Here is a 20,511-nt window from a genome sequence, read left to right as displayed (position 1 = left end):
CCAAGAGTTCTGAAGGGATTCAAATGTGAAATTGTTGATCTCCTAGCAAAAATATATAAATTGTCCCTACAATCAGGCTCTGTACCAGAGGATTGGAAAGGAGTCAATGTAACTTCGATTTGCAAAAAGGGATCCAGGGGGGATCCGGGAAATTACAGGCCAGTCAGCTTAACTTTGGTGGAAAACATACTTAAGGACAAAATTGTTAAACATATCGAAGAAAAGGCCTTGCTGAAGGAGGAATACTGAAATATGTTGGATCCAAGAACAGAAATAACAGCAAACAAGATTTTCTCTTTCACCTTCTGTATCTTACTTATCCTGAATTAGAAATCAATCTGATGCTCTAGCTGCAGAATGCAAATGTCTCTAATACTCACTTAAAGGAATCAATTCATTCAGAATACACCCACACGATTACATGCTGGGGTAACACGTTGAAAGCATATAGCTTGGATGTTGTATCAATATTGCTTGCAGTTGTTTTCTGGACAAATTCAAAGCACTGATTTTAAGCAGAAAATAACATTTTCTCATATGAACCTTCTCAGTCTTTCAAATTACATGTGGGTGTAACTGACAATGACAACGACGACAACAACTACTGATACAATTTTATTTATATCTATATCTATCTCAAAGTCTGTTGCAGGGCCTAGTCCCTGGCAGTGAGCCTCATTTGGCCGCTCTACTGTTACTTGTAGCTGTTTTAGATTAAGATTAGAGCTGGAGGGCCCTCAGGAGCTGGGGGCCCGTGTTCTTTGAACCCTTTTGCTCAATTATAGCTACGCCCTAGGCTGTCTGGAAGCAATGATAGGCCCACTATCCAAGACCCGAAAGAAATATCCTGCCTGTAACAGACCCGTCTCTGGAATTTGTCATGGTTAAAGAAATGTGGTTGCTATGAAAGCAGTAGCAGTGCTGCTTTTTGTCCACCAGATGGTAGCAGAATATATTGTTACATTTTCATAGTAGCCAAAAAATGTCAGGCACTCAGTTTGGTCCCATCGAAAAATATCAACCAGAACACTGCTATGATACATTTTATTAGGACCTTCTAACAATTTCAAAACAGAGAGCTGACTTTCAAGTTTCACAGAATTGTGGGGGGGGGGAAGGAGGGAGTATATTGATGAGACGGAGAAAGACAACGGGTTATTGACACAAGATGTGGGAGAAGCACCGTCTGCAATTTGTCATGTTTTTAAAACAGTGATTTGGGAAGCTCTCTGGAGACTTATCTGGCTAGTCTGTGCCTAGAACAGAACTAACTGGAACCCCTGCTTCTTTGTAGGGCGGGCAGCAGAAGGGGTGTGGGTGGCAGCCAGCCCAAGAGGTGTATCTTTGTCAAATAAAAGGACAGCTGCTCCTGAAGAAGGGCCCCCGCCACACCCCAAACACACTGGGCTGTCTTCCTAGCATCACTCGCCTGCCCCCTCTAATCCCATCCACTCTGGGCCCCCAAAGCTCTCAAGCAGGGCAAGGCAGACACAGCCGAGGGGCAGTGACAGCTCCACAGTACTGCTTCCAACAGTCTCCACATTGTCTGTGCACTGCCAACAGGCCTGCGAGGAGGTTTTGTTCGTTTGTTTGTAGATGCCTCACTTAATGGGTAAGATTCACAAAAGTACCCCATTATTCCCACCAAAAATACCAAGAAGCTGAAAAGAATATAAACTGCAGGTGCTTCCTGTCTCTGTGGTGGACTCATTGTCTGCTCTGGTCAATTCCCCATATTGTGCCTCAATAAGTGAGCTGAACGGAACCATGGACGTCAACAGGAATGTTGCTGTTGACCTCACGGGGGACAGGATCAAGGCCTGCTACTATATTAGGACCACGGTAAATATTTTCCTAAAGAGTAGGAACACCGGAATAACCACAATGGAACAAACTGATTCCCCCATAGCCCAGTATCCTGTTTTCCATGCCAGATAATTCACCCAGATGATTAATGCAGAGGAAATCCAGCAGCTCTCCTCTCCACCCCTTCCCTTGCAAAACATTCTGCAAGTTGTGTACTACAGCATGGCTGCAAGCAGTATCCTGGCATGCAGGCAGCGAGCTAGCAGGATGTTCACATCAGATGGTAGCCACTCTGCCCTTCCTTCTATCAGACCATTATTCAGCTCCATGCAGAGTTTTCAGATGAAAGCCATACCTTGACAAAAAGGATGATTCACACCCACTCAGCCAACCAGGGACCCAGTCAGTGTGATGGAGGAGCAGGAGCATCTACAGCAGCCCTAAGTGAGATGAACATATGAAGAGCAGGGTGAGGTTGAGGAGCACAAGCAACCTCTTTCCTCAGGGCTTGCGCAGAGATTCCCTTAAAGAACACTGCAGCTTGAAAATATACTTTCACTACAAAATAGATGTATTTAGCCTCTCAAAAATGCATATTTTAATATTTAGACACAATAGCTGACATGCAGAGCAAGGATGCACCAGTGCGAGAGAACAGCTTGACAGAATTTCCCCACTCACACCAGTGCAGTGAAGAGGCAGCAATTTTTGACACCCCTCCCCTTCCCCAGGAAGCCCTCTAAGGCAACCATAATACGTCCCTGAGTGTTGCACAGCCCTCAGGGACATAGTTTTGTATGGCGCAGAGGGCTTCCTGGGGAAGAGGTAGAGGTCAAAAATGGTCTCTGCTGCACTGGTGCAGTTAGTCAGGAAGTTCTGCCAGGCTGCTCTCTCGCTGTGTAGCCTTGCTCTGTATGTCAAACCATATTATATTGTCAACAGTGTCATGAAAACCTTGCTCCCAAATTAGATTTTATCCAGAATTGCAAAACTCAGATAAGGTATTTTTGGACAGCTTTCTCCATGAACAGTTATGGAACACACAAGCCTTCATGCTGGATGCTGACATTTGTGTAAAAGAGCTGTACATGCATAGGGCTCTTCCAGGCAATCAGAAACCCAAGTGATCAGAGGGAACACACACACAGGTCCCCTTGCACATGCACACGCACACACTCTCCTCCTATAGGTGGGTGTAGAAACAGGGCTATAGTGAGACAACACATACCCATCTATGAAAGAGTTACAGATGGGGGGTCAGCCCCCAGCTTGGCTTCCATTTGCATGGTGCAACCTCCCCACCCTTGTGTTTTATTGCGACGACAGCCTGGCTTTTTTAGAGACTGGGGAAACACATGAGGATACCTTAAATTTACCATATAACCAAGTCAGGCCCAGGCCCAGCCACTTCCAGCTTTTGAGGTCCCTAGTCATAACAAGTTGTTCTAGTAAGAACTAATCAGCCTACTTTCCTTTCACTGTCTCTACAGCTGGACTAAATTTGGTTCAGATCGAGGTCCACAGGTTAGATCTCTTGCACTTCAAATGTTCATGCATCCACCATCTTGGATCAGGGTGGGTGACATTATTACAAACTACACCATTGAGGTGTCCCTGTGTGTCATTCACTACAACTGTATGCAATTTTGTTTAGATCTGGCCACGGTTACCCACGCCTTAGTCACGTCACGGCTGGATTACTGTAACACGCTCTACGTGGGGCTGCCCTTGAAGAATATCCGGAAACTGCAGCTAGTGCAAAACGCGGCAGCGAGGGTTTTATCCAAAGCTGCCCATTGGGAACATATCACCCCCATTTTGAAAGAGCTGCACTGGCTGCCGGTTCGTTTCCGGGTCCAATTCAAGGTGCTGGTTTTGACCTTTAAAGCCCTAAATGGTTTGGGCCCGGGGTATTTGAGGGACCGCCTGCTCCCAAGGGTTGCTGCCCGCTTGACGAGGATATCTGAGGGTGCCAACAATGAGAGAGGCCCGGCTGTCGTGCACTCGGGACAGGGCCTTCTCTGTTGCTGCCCCCAGACTCTGGAATGCTCTCCCAGTGGCCATTTGTTCCTCGGACTCCATCATGGCTTTTAGAAAGCTTGTAAAGACTTGGCTTTTTACCCAGGCTTTTACATAATCATTTTTACTGCTGCTTCTGGGTGTTTTTATTTGTTGTACTGTTTTATGCCTGTTTTTATATGTTTTTATACTCTTAACATGTTGTTTTTATTGTGTTTTTATTGTATGTTTTTAACTTTTGTAAACCGCCTTGGGGCTATATTTTAACGAAAGGCGGTATAAAAATGCAAAAATAAATAAATAAATAAATAAAAATAATAAAAATAAAAGAGGACAACACATGAAAACAAGGAACCAAAAACATAGTTTCTCTGATGGGCTTACATTGGCAGCTCTAAGCTGAGAGTGTGTGTCACATACATTTTGGTCCAACAGGGATACATATAAAAACAAGTTGTGAAACTCATCAATTATCAAAAAATTAAAACTGAGACCCCCTAACCCTAACCCTAACCCTAACCCCCTTTGTGCTTGAGATCCAAGCCAAATGGCCCTCCTGATTCCCGACCATCCCCACCATGTGATTGGCCCTGGTCAGTCCACACCGTAGTGTGGTGGTTAGTGTGTTAGACCAGGACTGGAGAAACCCAGGTTCAAATCTTTCCTCCAGTGTGTATTTCACTGGATAATCCTGGGACAGTTGTTATATCTCAGCCTAACCAACCTCACAGGGTTGTTGTGATTAGAAAATGGGTGCCATTTTCCATCCCCATTGGATGGAAATGGAAAGACCACATACATTGCTTTGAACAATGTACATTGCCATATCCATTGCTTTGCTTTGTCAATAAAGCAGGATAAAAATTTAATAATAATGCAACCATAAGCTCTACTACTCAGCTAGGAGCTCTTCTCTTAGAAAGTAGTGGGGTGGGGGGCAAACTCCAGTTGCCAGGCAGTTGCAGAGGGAACTCCCTCGCCCGCTCTGGGGCTGGCAGGAAATGGGTACTTAGCAGGACTTCCCTGGTGTTAATCTCGCCTCTGCCATCAGCTCACCAGGGCGCTTTCCAGATTAGACCCTGCAATGGGGTCACGACGAATCTCTGAGACTGCTCCCCCTGCTGGGCACTTTGCTATTTACCTTTTGAATGTGATTTGCCTGAATGGAAGCATTTTGCTGCTGTTGAGCAGCTAAACTGGAAGGTGCCCAGGCAGCCTTAGAAAAGCCTCCCTCTCTCCATCTCAGCTTCCCACTGCAATATGAAGATAATACTTACATGAAAGGATTGTTGTAAGGATAACAATAATATGATACAATAACATGATGCACTGTGAACATTCAAAAGCTCTATACAAATGCCAAGTATTGTTATTATTATTACCTTTGTCTTACTAATTGATTTGTTGTGCTTTAGCATACATTGCTTGGTCAAAAATCAAGTTCAGCATGACTTATTATTATTAATTTAGTACACTATGGAAATAACATGTCTGTGGGTGATGTCTCAATAACTGGAAGGTAATGGATACTAAATTTTGGAGGGGGGGAAGGAATACTCGGAAGAGAAGTACAAAAAACCTGTTGAACCAGGAAGCGTGCGTGAACCCTGAGATTTACCGTGACGATTGATATGTTCCTAGGACTATTAAGTAATGCAGTCACAGGGTATGGATAAGCATGTTTTTGCTTGTTTTCATTTGGTAGAAAGTATAACAATACTATTTGCTAAAAACTGAAATGAACCTTGGTTGACTCCAGCATAAAGAGTATGGCTGTTTTGTATATTATTGTTATATATGATCACTTTGTATATACAGTCTTTCTACAGTTTTGTCACTAAATAAAATATGCTATTTTCCAATAAAACACAAGTAATAATTATTTTAAATACGTTATCTTAGACCATTTAATATAATAAAGATAGTAAATGATTATGCATTTGTTCCCCAGCTTCTGGGCAGGACATTTCAACCACCAAACACACACATCCACAACCAAGTGTAGCAGGCTGTGGGGCAATTAGTTTCCATCTTCCTAAGCAGAAACAGAGTGAATCCAGACAACCAACTCATCATGTGGAAAAGGTGTGAGGGAGCCTTCCTACTGGATAAAGACTGCCACATTCACTATAATGAGAATAAGTGGCAGAAAAAGATATACATGATACATGTAGTAATACTGATGATCTAGAAGCCACATGATAGAAAACCATTAAGCCAGTATGAGCCAGCATGTCTTTTTTTTTTTTTAAAGCCAACATGTTCTAGGGATATTAACAGAACTAGCGGGGGCCGGGTCGACGGCGAGGTGGGATGAGGGTGCACTTACCCCCCCCCCACTCCCCCCTCCCATTGGCACTGGCTGGAAAACCGGTCCGGCGGGGTGGCAGCATACCTCCCTCCTGCCCCATCCGCTCTTCGGACTGGAAGTAGCAAGCGTGCGTGTGCACGTCAGGTGAACACATGCCGTGTCTATACCTACAAAGATTAGACAATGGTTTTTCCCTGTGACACTCTATGGTTGTGAAAGCTGGACTTTGAAGAAGCAAGACAGAAAAATATTGACGCTTTTGAACTTTGGTGTTGGAGAAGACTTTTGAGGATACCATGGTCAGCCAGGAAAACAAACAAATGGATCATAGAACAAATCAATCCAGAATTCTCACTTGAGGCACAAATGACTAGGCTCAAACAATCATACTTTGGACACATTGTGCGATGAGCCAGCTCCCTTGAGAAGTCCATAATGCTGGGAAAATTTGAAGGAAAGGGAAGAAGAGGACAACCAGCAGCAAGGTGGATGGACTTGATTACGACAGCAGTTAATGCACCACTGAGAGACCTGAAAGGCCAAGTTCAAGACAGATCATCCTGGAGAGAATCTATCTGTATGGTCACTAAGAGTCGACACTGACTTGACGGCACTTAATCAATCAATTAACTTCAGCCTCTGAATGAAGAACTATTTCACATATATCTACCTATGGGAATTACTTCAGTAAATTTCCACTGATTTATTGCTGATGAAAAAGATTTGATGTGGGAGAGGATATAGGTTGTTAGGGGTAGATATAGTGTGATATGGATGGTGCTCATATGGTCAATTTTCAAAGTATCTTGGGTATGTGTTTCCATGTCCTCCTCAGCACAGGATCTTTCAATAAAAGTTGGGCGCTAGATAATTACAAAATTATTCCTCCTACTGGAATAATTTTATTCCTATTAGTAAGTCACATAGTTATTGAATCACCAGCCCTTCCATCTGAACATATTCTTCATGTTGGTATTAAACCAAACAAGTAGTTTGTAGTAAATCATGACTAGGTTAATAGAGTGCATTGAGACATTTCCCACTCACTCTCAAACTACTAAAATTCAAGGTCACTCAATTAAGTTAATTGGTAGTAGGTTAAGACAAACAAATGGAGTTCTTCACTCAACACACAATTAATGTGTGGAATTCACTGCCATAGAATGCGATGATGGCCTGTAGCTTTGATGGGCTTTAAAAGGGTAAGACAAATTCATGAAGGATATGATTTGTCATCAGCAACTCAGCTATGATAACTCAGTAAATCCTCTATGTATAAGGGCAGTATACCTTTGAGTAACAGGTGCTAAGGAGCCAGAAGAGTCTGGTGGGCTTCTGTTGAAAACAGCATGCTGGACTAGATGGAGTCTGGACTGATAGAACAAGGCATGTTCTCATTTAAGTATACTATTAAAATCAAGTTTACTATTCATGAGAAAATTGAAGTAGCTTCCAAATGTAAATATTCAACAGCCCAGGGCACGCTAAACAGTGAAAGAGCTCACAGCAGCTGATATGGCTCCAATTATCCAGAAGCTTCCTCCATTGTCCTGAGCCTACATACACCAAATCAACTGGTGAATGAGAATTGCCAAAGTGCCTCCTTACACTGAAGAATCCAGATTTCATCCCTAGGAATGAAGATCCAAACATTGTCTCAAAACATATCCACATAGTCCACAAAGAGTTAAGGTTTCCCCATATGAAGCAATCTTAGAAATAATGCTAAGAAGAAAACTTGAAGGAAATGTTCCCAGCAAAGGCCCACTAACCGCAATAGAGCCATCCAGCTGCTATCAGCCAATATACTGATCCAGTGCTGTCAAAAAGATAAATGTCAACCTCTCAAGCAAGCTTTGCTTTCCATGGAAAGAAACGCTTTCTTCCTCCAATCCATCCTTTTCAACAGATGATACAGTGCACAACTAAGCACGGAAGTGATACTGTATGAATGCTGTCCTCTTTTAACATCTCATCACCATTTTCTCACATTCCTCAACAAGAAAGTAATTGGTCATCATGTTCTGAATGTGAAAGAATAGCAAATCATAGGTAAGTGTGCAATGGACAGCCACTTCAGTCTGTTGCACACATAACTGTGATGCATGGTGTGACTCTTTTTCTGTTCCTTCATTTGGTTTAATTGCTCAATTGATGTTGTCAGGGTGACTCCTTGCCCTGCTGCAGTAATGTTGTTATTCCTGTACTGCATATTGTTTGAATGACACGTGCAGATGTTGTATCAGTCCACTTCCACATAATGTGAGGTTTTGTTTTGAGGAAAGGCAATTCTAACTATTGAGTAAAAAGAGACTTAAGCATTAAGGATTAATATTATTATTATTATATCAAATTGGGCATTTACAAGACAGCTAGAAAAACAAAGCAAAGTTTTATTTATTTATTTAACACATTTTTATACCCCCTAAAACGCAAGTTCTCTGGGTGGTTTACGACAAAACAATAAAAACAAGAAGTAAAAAGATTAAAACATTTCAACAATTAAAATTTAAAATGTTAAAATAATTAAAACACAATTAAAACAATATCTAATTAAAAGCCTGGGTGAACAAATGCGTCTTGACTGCCTTTTTTAAAGTTGTAAGAGATGGGGAGGCTCTTATTTCAGCAGGAAGTGTGTTCTAAAGGCTCGGGGCAGCAGTGGAGAAGGCCCGTCCCCGAGTAGCCACCAGACGAGCCGGTGGCAATTGCAGACGAACCTCTCCAGATGATCGCAATGGGCAGTGCGGTTCATAGCACAGAAGACGTTCTCTTAAATACCCAGGGCCCAAGCTGTTTAGGGCTTTATAACCAAAACCTTGTACTTTGCCCAGAAACTTACTGGCAGCCAGTGTAGATCTTTTAAGATAGGTGTGATATGGTCTCTCCAAGATGACCCAGAGACCAACCTGGCCGACACATTCTGGACTAACTGCAGTTTCTGGACTACCTACAAAGGCAGCCCCACATAGAGCGCATTGCAGTAGTCAAGTCTGGAGGTGACCAGCACATGTACTACTGTTCTGAGGTCATTTATCTCAAGAAACGGACACAGCTGGGATATCAGCCAAAGCTGATAAAAGGCACCTCTGGCCACTGCCTCAACCTGGGACACCAGGGAGAGTTTTGTGTCCAGAAGCACCCCCACACAGCATACCTGTTCCTTCTGGGGAAGTATGACCCCATTCAGAACTGGCAGATCAAAATCATCTCCCGCGTTCGGACCCTGCACAATAAGTACCTCCATCTTATCTGGATTCAGCCTCAGCCTGTTACCTCTCATCCAGCCCATCACTGCCTGCAGGCAGGCATTTAGGAAGGTTATGCCTTCTCCTGATGATGTTGACATGGAGAAAAAGTTTTGGGTGTCATCAGCATACTGATAACACCCTGCACCAAATCTCCTAATCTCTCCCAGCGGTTTCATATAGATGTTAAACAACATCGGAGACAATATAGAGCCCTGAGGGACACCATACCGAAGTTCAGTTTTTTAAGAACAATCCTGGGGACACCATCTGGAATCTGCCTGAGAGGTAAGAGTGGAACCACTGCAAAGCAGTGCCTCCCACCCCCAACCCCCTCAGATGCTCCAGAAGGATACTATGGTCAATAGTATCGAAAGCCACCGAGAGGTCCAAAAGGACCAACAGAGTCACACTTCCTCTATCAATTCCCAACTGGAGATCATCCATCAGGCCGACCAAGGCAGTCTCCACCTGATAGCCCACCCAAAAGCCGGTCTGAAACGGGTCTAGATAATCCGTTTCATCCAACACTGCCTGGAGTTGGGAGGCCACCACCCTCTCAATTAACTTGCCCAGACACGGAAGGTTGGAGACAGGCCTATAGTTGCTCAACTCTGAGGAATCCAAGGCAGGCTTCTTCAGAAGTGGTCTAATAATTGCCTGCTTAAGGCAATGAAGCATCCTGCCCTCCCTCAGAGAAGCATTTATGATCTCTGCTAGGCCTTCCACAACAGCCTCCCTGCCAGATAGTATTAGCCATGTCAGGCAAGGGTCAAGAGAGCAGGTGGTAGGCCGCATCGCTCCAAGCAGCTTGTCCACATCCTCACGAGTCACAAACTGAAACTGATCCAGCCTAACCACATAAGAGGAATTGCTGGACACCTCCGATTCAGACACTGCAGTAATTGTGGAGTCTAAATCCAAGTTGGTCCAAATACAAGATTTTATCCACACAAAAATTATTAAACACATCACAACGGGTAATCCAAATTCTGATACAAGGGAGGAGGGGCACTCACTAGCCCTCTCACAACCCTGAACTCCACTGGACGTGAACTTCCAGATGCAATACGGGCCGAAACGAATCGCTTCTTTGCCGCCAGTATTGCCAGAGCATAGATCTCAAATGTGCTCAATGTTGTAATCTGTCGGGTTCGAGTCAAGTCTTCCTCCACATGCGCTCCAGTCGTCTACCTCATCTCTTCAGCCCCCGTAGTTCTTCTGTATACCAAGGGGCCAATTTTGAAACGGGTTGGAGATGACGCTTAGGTGTGATCATGTCTACTGCCCTGGTGAGCTTGCTGTTCCAGTTCTCCACCAGGGCATCAATAGGATCACCAGCAGAGCCAACACTAAATCCCTCCAAGGCTTCTTGGAACCCTATTGGATCCAATAACCTTCTCGGGCAGGCCATTCTAATGGGCCACTCACCCCTGCAGAGGTAGGACGCAACTGTGAGTCCAAACTTAACCAGATGGTGGTCCGTCCATGACAATGGGGAAATCACAGGAGTCCCCACCCACAGAACACCACCCTGATCAGAATGAAAGACCAGATCAAGTGTGCGACCTGCAATGTGTGTCGGTCTCGAGATCCTTTGGGATAGGTCCATAGTCATTATGGCCGCTATGAACTCCTGAGCCGTACCAGACAAATTGGCCCCAAAGTGGACATTGAAGTCCCCCAGCACCACAAGCCTGGGAGACTCCAACGCCAAACCCAAGACCAAGTCCGTCAGCTCAGTTAGGGACTCCATGGGGAAGCGGGGCAATTGGTACACCAAGAGAAATCCCAGTCTGTCTCTGGTCCGCAAACTTAGGTAGACACATTCAATATGGTCAGACACTTCCACAGGGATTCTGGTCAGGGAGAGGTTATTCTTATAGACCACAGCAACTCTACCTCCCAGCACCTGCTCCTCAACAGAGTACTCTGGAGGAAGAAACTGGGACCAGACTGGGCCACCAGCCTTCCCCAATCAAGTCTCTGTAATACATACCAGGTCTGCCCCCTCATCCAGAATCAGATCATGGATGGTTTCCAACTTATTCTGTACAGACCTGGCATTACAGAGGAGTAAGGAGAGAGTCTGTGGGAGGTTGGCACTGTTCCCCAAGGTCAAAGAGCTGGCAGGGCAGCCGGAAGGGGAAACAGCTAATAGATTTCTGACTTCCCTTCCCCTGTAACGACACGCTGACCTGCCAACTTTACTTCCTCTATTCCCCACCACCACCGGAATAGCCATCCCACAGTCAGTGGACACACCCCTTGTCTCCCCATCCCCAGACAAACCAAGACACATATGAAACACCCAGGATCCAAAAACAACAACAGAAGCAAAAAAATACCACCAGGTATTCATTGCCCCCCAAAGTGGCTCCCCCAAAGGGGCAGCAGCCCTTTTATAAGCTTTTATATACAGTACCGATGCAGTGTTGCAGATTATACATTTGTTGTTGCAAGTTGCCTTGGTGGCCATTATGGGCCAAAGAATGGGATGGAGGTCTTAAGCACATAAATGCAGACTTTGGATTCTGCTGCTACATAGACAGAGAGACTCAGGCCCAAACCCTACTTGCCCAGGACTGTACGCTCAAGTCGGTGTCGACTCTTAGCAACCACACAGATAAATTCTCTCCAGGATGATCTGTCTTGGCCTTTGAGGTCGCTCAGTGGTTAGGGATGTGCATGGAACTGGCAGGGGGAGGTTCCGAAGGTGGTGGGGGGATAAGAACATAAGAACAGCCCTGCTGGATCAGGCCCAAGGCCCATCTAGTCCAGCATCCTGTTTCGCACAGTGGCCCACCAGATGCCGCTGGAAGCCACAGACAGGAGTTGAGGGCGTGCCCTCTCACCTGCCATTACTCCCCTGCAACTGGTACTCAGAGACATTCTGCCTTGAGGCTGGAGGTGGCCCACAGCCCTCCGACTAGTAGCCATTGATAACTCCTCCATAAAGTCATCCAAACCCCTCTTAAAGCCATCTAGGTTGTTGGCTGTCACCACATCTTGTGGCAGAGAGTTCCACAAGTGGATCACGCATTGTGTGAAAAAGTACTTCCATTTGTTGGTCCTAGACCTCCTGGCAATCAATTTCATGGAGTGACCCCTGGTTCTAGTGTTGTGTGAGAGGGAAAAGAATTTCTCTCTCTCCACTTTCTCCACACCATGCATGGTTTTATAGACCTCTATCATGTCTCCCCGCAGTCGTCTTTTTTCTAAACTAAAAAGCCCCAGGTGTTGTAGTCTTGCCTCATAAGAAAGGTGCTCTAGGCCCCTGATCATCTTGGTTGCCCTCTTCTGTACCTTCTCCAGTTCAACAATGCCCTTTTTAAGATGTGGTGACCAGAATTGTATGCAGTACTCCAAGTGTGGTCGCACCATAGTTTTGTATAAGGGCATTATAATGTTAGCCGTTTTATTTTCAATCCCCTTCTAATGATCCCTAGCATTGAATTTGCCTTTTTCACAGCTGCCGCACATTGAGTCAACACTTTCAACGAGCTGTCCACCACAACCCCAAGATCCCTCTCCTGGTCCGTCACTGACAGCTCAGATCCCATCAGCATATACTAGAAGTTGGGGTTTTTCGTCCCAGTGTGCATCACTTTACATTTGCTAACATTGAACCGCATTTGCCATTTTGTTACCCACTCCCCCAGTTTGGAGAGATCCTTTTGGAGCTGCTCACAATCCGTTTTGGATTTCACTACCCGGAAGAGTTTGGTATCATCTGCAAATTTGGCCACATCGCTGCTTACCCCTGCTTCTAGATCATTTATGAATAAACTAAAAAGCACCGGTCCCAGTACAGATCCTTGGGGGACCCCACTTCTTACTTCTCTCCATTGTGAAAACTCTCCATTTATACCTACCCTCTGTTTCCTGTCTTTCAACCAGTTAGCAATCCACACATGTAGTTGTCCCCTTATCCCATGACCGCTAAGTTTCCTCAGGAGTCTTTGATGAGGAACTTTGTCAAAAGCTTTTTGGAAGTCCAGGTAGACTATGTCAACTGGATCACCTTGATCCACACACTCGTTGACACTCTCAAAGAAGTCCAAAAGGTTAGTGAGGCAAGATTTACCTTTGCGGAAGCCATGCTGGCTCACTCCCAGCAGGGCCTGTTCTTCTAGGTGCTTTACAATTTTATCCTTGAGGATGCTTTCCATCAATTTGCCTGGAATGGACGTTAGGCTAACCGGCCTGTAATTTCCCGGATCGCCCCTGGATCCCTTCTTGAAAATCGGTGTTACATTTGCTACTCTCCAGTCCTCTGGTACAGAGCCTGATTGAGGGAAACGTTAAATATTTTAGCAAGGAGGTTGGCAGTTTCACATTTGAGTTCTTTGAGGACTCTTGGATGGATGCCATCCGGCCCTGGTGATTTGTTAGCTTTCAGTTTTTCCAGACAGTTTAGAACATCATCCCTTGTCACTTCTATCTGACTCAGCTCTCTAGCCTCCATCCCTAAAAAGCCTGGTTCAGGAACAGGTATATGCTCAGTATCCTCTGCCGTGAAGACAGATGCAAGGAACTCATTCAGCTTCTCTGCAACCTCCATATCCTCCCTTTCACTCCCTCATTGTCTAATGGTCCAAATGCCTGGCAGGTTTCCTGCTTCTGATGTACTTAAAGAAGTTTTTGTTATTCCCATTGATACTTTTGGCTAAATGTTCCTCACTCTCTTTTTGCCTCCCTTATTGTCACCTTGCATTTCTTTTGCCAGAGGTTGTGTTCCTTTCTGTTCTCTTCGTTTAGACAGGCCTTCCAATTTTAGAAGGAAGTCTTCTTCCCTTTTATGGCTTCCTTGACGGTACCTGTTAGCCATGCTGGCATCCTCCTGGACTTAGTGGAACCTTTCCTCCTTTTGGGTATACAATCTAACTGGGCTTCTAGTATTGTGGTTTTGAGTAAACTCCATGCACTCTGGAGCAAAGTGACTCTCCTGATTTCCCCCCTCAGCTTTCTTTTCACCATACTCCTCATTTTGGAGAAGTTTCCTCTTCTGAAATTCAAAATGTCTGTGTTAGACATCCTTGGTGATTCTCTCCCCGCATGTATACTGAATTTGATGGCACTGTGGTCACTGTTCCCTAAAGGGTCGATGACACGGACGTCACACACCAGGTCCTGGGTGTCACTCAGAATTAGATCCAAGGTCGCCTTCTCTCTGGTTGGTTCCATGACCAACTGTTCTAGGGCACAGTCATTTAGCGTATCTAGAAATTTGACCTCTTTGTCCTGACTTGAATGTGAATTTACCCAGTCTATGTGTGGGTAATTGAAATCACCCATAATTACAGCCCTGCCTCTCCTTGACACATCCCTGATTTCCTCCTGCAACTCCCAGTCACTGTCGGCATTATGATCCAGAGGGCGATAGCACGTCCCCAGTAGCACGTCCCCTTTCCAGCCTTGTATAGTCACCCACAGGGTTTCTGTGGAGGACTCCAGTCCACCTAGGTTTTCTAGCTTGTTAGATTCTATCCCTTCTTTAACATACAGTGCTATCCCTCCTCCAAGGCACCCCTCCCTGTCCTTTCTATAGAGTTTATACCCAGGGATAACAGTGTCCCACTGGTTCTCACTGTTCCACCACGTTTCAGTTATGCCCACTATATCTATTTCTGCGTTAGCAACCAAGCACTCCAGCTCACCCATCTTGGCTCGTAGGCTTCTGGCATTGGCATACAAGCACCTATACACTGAATCTCTCCCCTGATGTATGCTATTCTTTTGACTCTTTGACCTGCTGGCACAGGCTCCCGTCTGCTCTTTATGTGGTTCTGCTCCGTCCCCTTCTGTTTTATCTGAATTCTTTGCAGCCTCACGCTTTAGAGGATGGCTTTTGTCAAACGGGATACTGCCCAGCTCCCATCGGCTGTTCCCCAGGTGTCATTTTAAAAGCTGCTCTGCAACCTTTTTGATTTTAAGCGCCAGCAGTCTGGTTCCATCTTGGTTCAAGTGCAGCCCGTCCCTTTTGTACAGGCCTTGCTTGCCCCAAAATGTGTCCCAGTGCCTAACAAATCTAAACCCCTCCTCCCGGCACCAACGTCTCATCCACGCATTGAAACCCCTCAGCTCTGCCTGTCTCACTGTACTTGCACGTGGAACAGGTAGCATTTCTGAGAATGCTACCTTGGGGGTCCTGGACTTCAAAATGCTACCTATCAGCCTAAATTTGGCTTCTAGGACCTCCCGACTGCATTTCCCCACATCGTTGGCGCCGACGTGCACCACGACAGCTGTCTCCTCCCCAGCACTGCCTAGGAGCCTGTCTAGACGCTGCTTAATGTCCGCAACCTTCGTACCAGGCAGGCAAGTCACCGTGCGGTCAACACGCGGGTCACAAACCCATCTCTCTATCCCTCTAATGACTGAATCACCAACTACAAGGAGCCCCCCCCCCAGAGGAGTATCCCCTGTGCGAGAGGATATGGGCTCATCATCCACGGAAGGGGTCCCTTCCAAAGGAGCATTTCCCTCTTCCTCAGACCGATGTCCTCCTTGCCCAAGACCTTTATTCTCCCTGACAGCAGAGGAGCTACCAGCCCTGGAGTGGGATGCCTCTATCACATCCCTGAAGGTCTCGTCCACATGCCTCTCTGTCTCTCTGAGCTTCTCCAGATCCGCCACCTTGGTCTCAAGGGAACGGATTTGTTCCCTGAGAGCCAGGAGCTCCTTGCACCGAGCGCACACCCATGACTTCTGCCCATGGGGCAAATAGTCATACATGTGGCACTCTGTACAATACACTGGGAAGTGCCCCTTCCCCTGCTGACCTTCTATCTTCATACTGTTTTTGTTGGCTGTTTACAGTATTTAGGGAGCTTATTGTCCGTTTATTAGATACTTTATTAGGATAGGTCTCAGCTGTAATGGTCAACTATTTAACTGTCTAAACAGCCTTTCCCAAGAATATGAGGGAAACGAGGGAGGGATATGTACTTATGTTCTCTTCTCCACCAGGCTCCTTGTGATCGCAGGTGCTTGTTCCAGGCTCCCCCACACACTTCCTGCTAAACTCCTGCAAAACTCCTACGTCCTGTTTGCTATCCCTGTTCGTTATGCTCTGTTCCTTTAAAGGATACCTTTAAAGATGGTGGAGGATGTTTTTATCCCTCCTGCCATGCTTCCCCCACCGGCGCTACACTTTGAAGGGGTCTGGTGGGGCGGCAGCATGCTTCCCTGCTGCCCCTTTGGACCAGAAGTGGCAGGAAGCACCCAACGTGCACGCCCGGGGTAAGAGCACCCTCCCTTGCCCTTAAAGGCATCCCAGGAGCACCCCCAGCTCCACCCCTCCCTATTTGCTTCACGACCTCCCTCACTCCGAGGGGCCGTGGAGGGCTGGGGTGAACACCACGGCCCCCTTCCCCCCAGCTACGCCCCTGCCCTCCACCTTCGAACCGGTCAGGCTGTCAGTTGGGCGAACCTGTGAACCTGTTTGGGGGCCCCTAAGAAGGTGTCCGAAGAGGTCCCGCACAGGCCTGTCAGGGGTGCCTTCAAGGGCATGGTCCACCTGGCCCTCCGCTTGCCCCAGCGTGAGGATGGCCTCCTCCTCCTTCTCCAGGGAGCTGCTGGGTCTCCTCCGCATCATGTGCCAGGAGGGGGAGAGTCCGAGGCTGGCCACGGGGGCCTCGAGTGGGAGGCCTGGCGGGGTCTGTCCTGTCCCACCCCTCGGCTGGTCTTCCTGGCTGTGCTGCGGCAGTGCAGGGGCTCCTCCTCGGCAGCCCCGACCAGCCCCTGCCCTGGAGAGAGCCGGCTGCAAGCAGCGCCCCCTCCCGCCAGCAGCCGAGCCGACAGAGAGGGGCAGCCGGAGGGCTGAGCGGGACCCGGGCGGGGGGGGGCGGGATGGGAGCCCGTGGTGGCGGGGGGGGGCAGGGAGGTCCGGGGAGCGGGGGGAGGAGGCTCGCCCCCCACCGCGCGGGGCTGCCGGCCTTGGCCTGGCCTGAGGCGGGCGCCCGCCCCTCCGCCCAGGGAGAGCAGCGGGGGCGGCCCCCTCCCGTCCGGAGGAGCGCGGGCAGGGCGGCTCGGCCTCCCCAGCCCGCCCCCTCCGGCCCGCCCCCTCCGATCTCAGCCCGGCCCTCCGCGCCGGCCCGGCAGCAGCAGCAGGTCACACACAGGCGGGCGGCTGCTGCTGCTGCTGCTGCCAGGAGGAGCCCTTCCTTGCCCAAGAGGAGGCGGCGGCGGCGGCGGCGGCCTGAGGAGCAGCTGGAGCTGACGCCGGCCGAGATGCTGCGCTACAGCTCGGGGCTGACGCTCACCACCACCACGCCGAGGAAGCCCGAGAGTAGCGGCGGCGGCGCCCGGAGGAAGGTGAGAGGCCCTCCGGCGGGGGCGGCGCGGCGTCTCCGTCGCCTCACCTGGGACTTGGCGAAGCGGCCCAGGAGCAGCAGCAAGAGGCAGGCGCCCCTCCTCCTCCTCCTCCTCCGTCAGTCAGTCAGTCAGTCCGGGGCCGCCGGAGAGAGGAGGGGAGGAGGCGGGCGGCGGCGGCGGGCAGGGCGCATGCGCGGAGAGGAAAAGGCGGGAGGGACGAGGCTGCCTCGAGCCGCGTGCGCCTCCCCAGGGAGCGAGAGGAGACCCCCCCGCTCAGAAACCGGCCTCATAGTAAAGAAAAGAAACGCAGCCGCTGTAGAAGGGCAGCGGCGGGGACTCCCTGAGGCTGTGCAGAGAGCGCGCCCCCCGCGTGGACTGCGAGGCGGGGGGGGCGCGAGAAAAGGCTCCCTGAGAGAGGAGCCCCCGTGGCTAGTCGCACCCCCCCCCCCAAGCTGGGCAGGATTCAAGCAGCCACCAGTCGCCTGATCAGCAGGACGGGCGATACGCCGTGAATGTGCGGAGGAGGCGTGGGGAGGAATCGGGGCCAGAAGAGGCAGACCTGGTCGGGGCCTCGCGAAGTGATCCGCCCCCCAGACATGAGCCGCCGCAGAGACGCCCCTGGGAAAAAGCCTTCGGTGGGGGAGGCTGTTGGGGCTGCCTGGTGCTCGCGGCTGCAGGGCAGGGAGGGCCGCCCCCTCTGGGGACCCAGGAGGGAGGAACCCGGGCCCGAAGGAGGGTCTGGGGGGAGCAGGGGAGGGGCTGCTGAACTGGCCGAGGCCCCCCCCGCCCTGCACTAGGGCCCCCCTGGTGGGCTTCGAAGGGCAGCAAAGCGGGGCGGGGGGGGAGTTGTGAGTGAAAAGGGGCGAGAGAGGGCCGTCCGCTGTGGCTGTTCTAGAGAAGACGACGTATCTCGGGTAGAAGAAGATATCTGGGGAAGGAGCCCGAAGGGTTTCCTTTGCTGGAGCCAGGCGAGGCTAGCCGGGAAAGCCGGCCACTTGGCACCCCGGAGTCTGCACAGGGTCAGTAAAAGTGTTGGGGGGCTGCCAGACTGTGTCCCTGGTAGCCCTCCAAGCGTGACCCTTTGGGTGCCTGCTCTGCTTAGGCTGCCCTGGTGGGACCGCACCAGGTCATGGTGTGGGGCTGGGCTAGGCTGGGCTGAGATCAGGGAGGGCTGAGTTCCAGTCCCTCATTAGCTGTGAAGCTCAGTGGCCTCCTTGGGCCAGCCACTCTCTCTTTCGCAGCCTAGCCTAGCCTAGATATTTGTTAAAATGGGATTAGCCCCCATCGATAGTACCTGGAGCTCCTGGGAGGAAGGGCGAGACAGAAATGTAATAACAAAAATGATGATCTTGGCTCTCCTTGCAATCTCCACCTTGGTAACTCTGTCTGAAATGCATCCCCCCTATAAATGTGAATTCTCTTTCTTTTGTTCTGTATTAATTGTGTTCATGACGCATGATATTCTTTTTTTAAAAAGATTTTTAAAATGCTTTTATTAGTAGTAGAAGTAAAAACAGAAATGTTATATCTCTGGGATTTCGACAAAAATACAAGTTTACAAACAGGATCTTATCCATCCAAGAAAAAAAACCCCGTCATAAGAAAGATACGTGTTTCATGACAGTGATACTCATGGCATTAGAGGGCGGCATGGGAGGTCCTGCTTGCTTCAAACACAGCAACAGCTTGTTATCCAAGTTGTCTTTTTCTTCACACAAGTAGCAGACAACAAAGGTGCTTATACAGAGAATTGTGAATCTTTATCCAAGACACTTTCCTGCCCCAGGCATTTGCTCTCTGCAGCCTGAGAGGAGTGCCCTGGAATCTCTGGCAGTGTTGAGGATGCTGGCATATGCCTCATCTCTTGGATGGCACCTGGCTGCTGCATTGTCATTGTCACTCCTAAAAATATTGCTGCCCCGAGCAACCTGGGTTGCTTGTGCAGACAGGCTGGCCCCAGAGTCATCCATTGATGCCTGTGGAGTTAGAGCCAGTGTAGCAGAAAGAGTACTGGACTTGGGTGAGTGATAACCCAAATCACTGCTTTGCTGGGAAGTTTTCTAGCTGACTATAGTTAAGTTGCTCTGGGCCAGTCACTTCTCTCTAGCCTAACCTACTTCACAGGGTTACTGTGAGGAGACGCTGAAGTATGTAGTACACCGCTCTGGGCTCCTTGGAGGAAGAGTGGGATATAAAATGTAAAAATAATAATAATATTTCAGCCAACACCTACTTTGTGGTGAGGATAAAATGGGAAAACCACCATGCACTCTGTCCAAGCTTTCTTATAGGAAGTGGCAGATGCACTTGTTAGTATGGATCCAATTGAACAGCAGTGGGGGTATGTGCAGATGAGATCCCTACCCTGGTGCTGCCCGATTCAGTCTCAGCTCTAATACCAGCATATTCAGTACAATCCACTTGAGCACGCTCTGTACCATCCTTGAACCAGGTTCTAGGAGGCAGGAAGGAGAGACTCTTTGTATATTGCCTGCATGCCTTGGAATCTATGAAAGTGCATTGCATTTTGACAAACATACTGGAAGTGAGGCATGGGAGATAGCCGACGATGCATGATTCCATTGCCCCATCATTTGTAAATAGGCCTTGAGGTAGATGCTAGTTACCCTCTTATAATCATTCTTGTAAGCATCCATAAATAATGATTTAAAACTTCAGATTAATTAAGATGGGCCTTCTCCGTTGCCGCCCCGAGGCTTTGGAATGTACTCCCTACTGAAATAAGAGCCTCCCCATCTCTGACAATTTAAAAAAAGTCTTTAAAGATGCACTTGTTCACCTAGGCTT

The 20,511-nt window shown here is 48.3% G+C and overlaps 1 protein-coding gene and 1 long non-coding RNA gene across 4 annotated transcripts in view; one reads left to right on the top strand and one right to left on the bottom strand.

Annotated features, from left to right (window-relative positions):
* Positions 1-1,029: 1,029 nt before the first annotated feature.
* Positions 1,030-17,961, bottom strand: LOC128334948 (uncharacterized). Its single transcript, XR_008311456.1, has 4 exons — positions 17,751-17,961; positions 13,472-13,672; positions 4,967-5,078; positions 1,030-2,246 (listed from the first exon to the last, which is right to left on the bottom strand). It is a non-coding gene; the product is annotated as an uncharacterized LOC128334948 (long non-coding RNA).
* The window catches only part of MYZAP (myocardial zonula adherens protein), a 59,313-nt gene continuing 56,025 nt past the window's right edge, over positions 17,224-20,511 (top strand). For 2 of the 3 annotated variants that reach the window (XM_053272536.1, XM_053272533.1), the window contains exon 1: positions 17,224-17,703. In XM_053272536.1, the coding sequence (XP_053128511.1) occupies positions 17,239-17,703 (465 nt within the window). In that variant the 5' untranslated portion in view covers positions 17,224-17,238. Of the gene's footprint in view, positions 17,704-17,900; positions 18,339-20,511 lie in introns of those variants that run through there. The other variant, XM_053272534.1, reaches the window with a different exon arrangement.

The sequence above is a fragment of the Hemicordylus capensis genome, chromosome 10 (genome assembly GCF_027244095.1).
Source record: "Hemicordylus capensis ecotype Gifberg chromosome 10, rHemCap1.1.pri, whole genome shotgun sequence".
In the NCBI taxonomy this organism is placed as follows: Eukaryota; Metazoa; Chordata; class Lepidosauria; order Squamata; family Cordylidae; genus Hemicordylus; species Hemicordylus capensis.
This window is presented reverse-complemented; position numbering and strand designations above follow the sequence as displayed.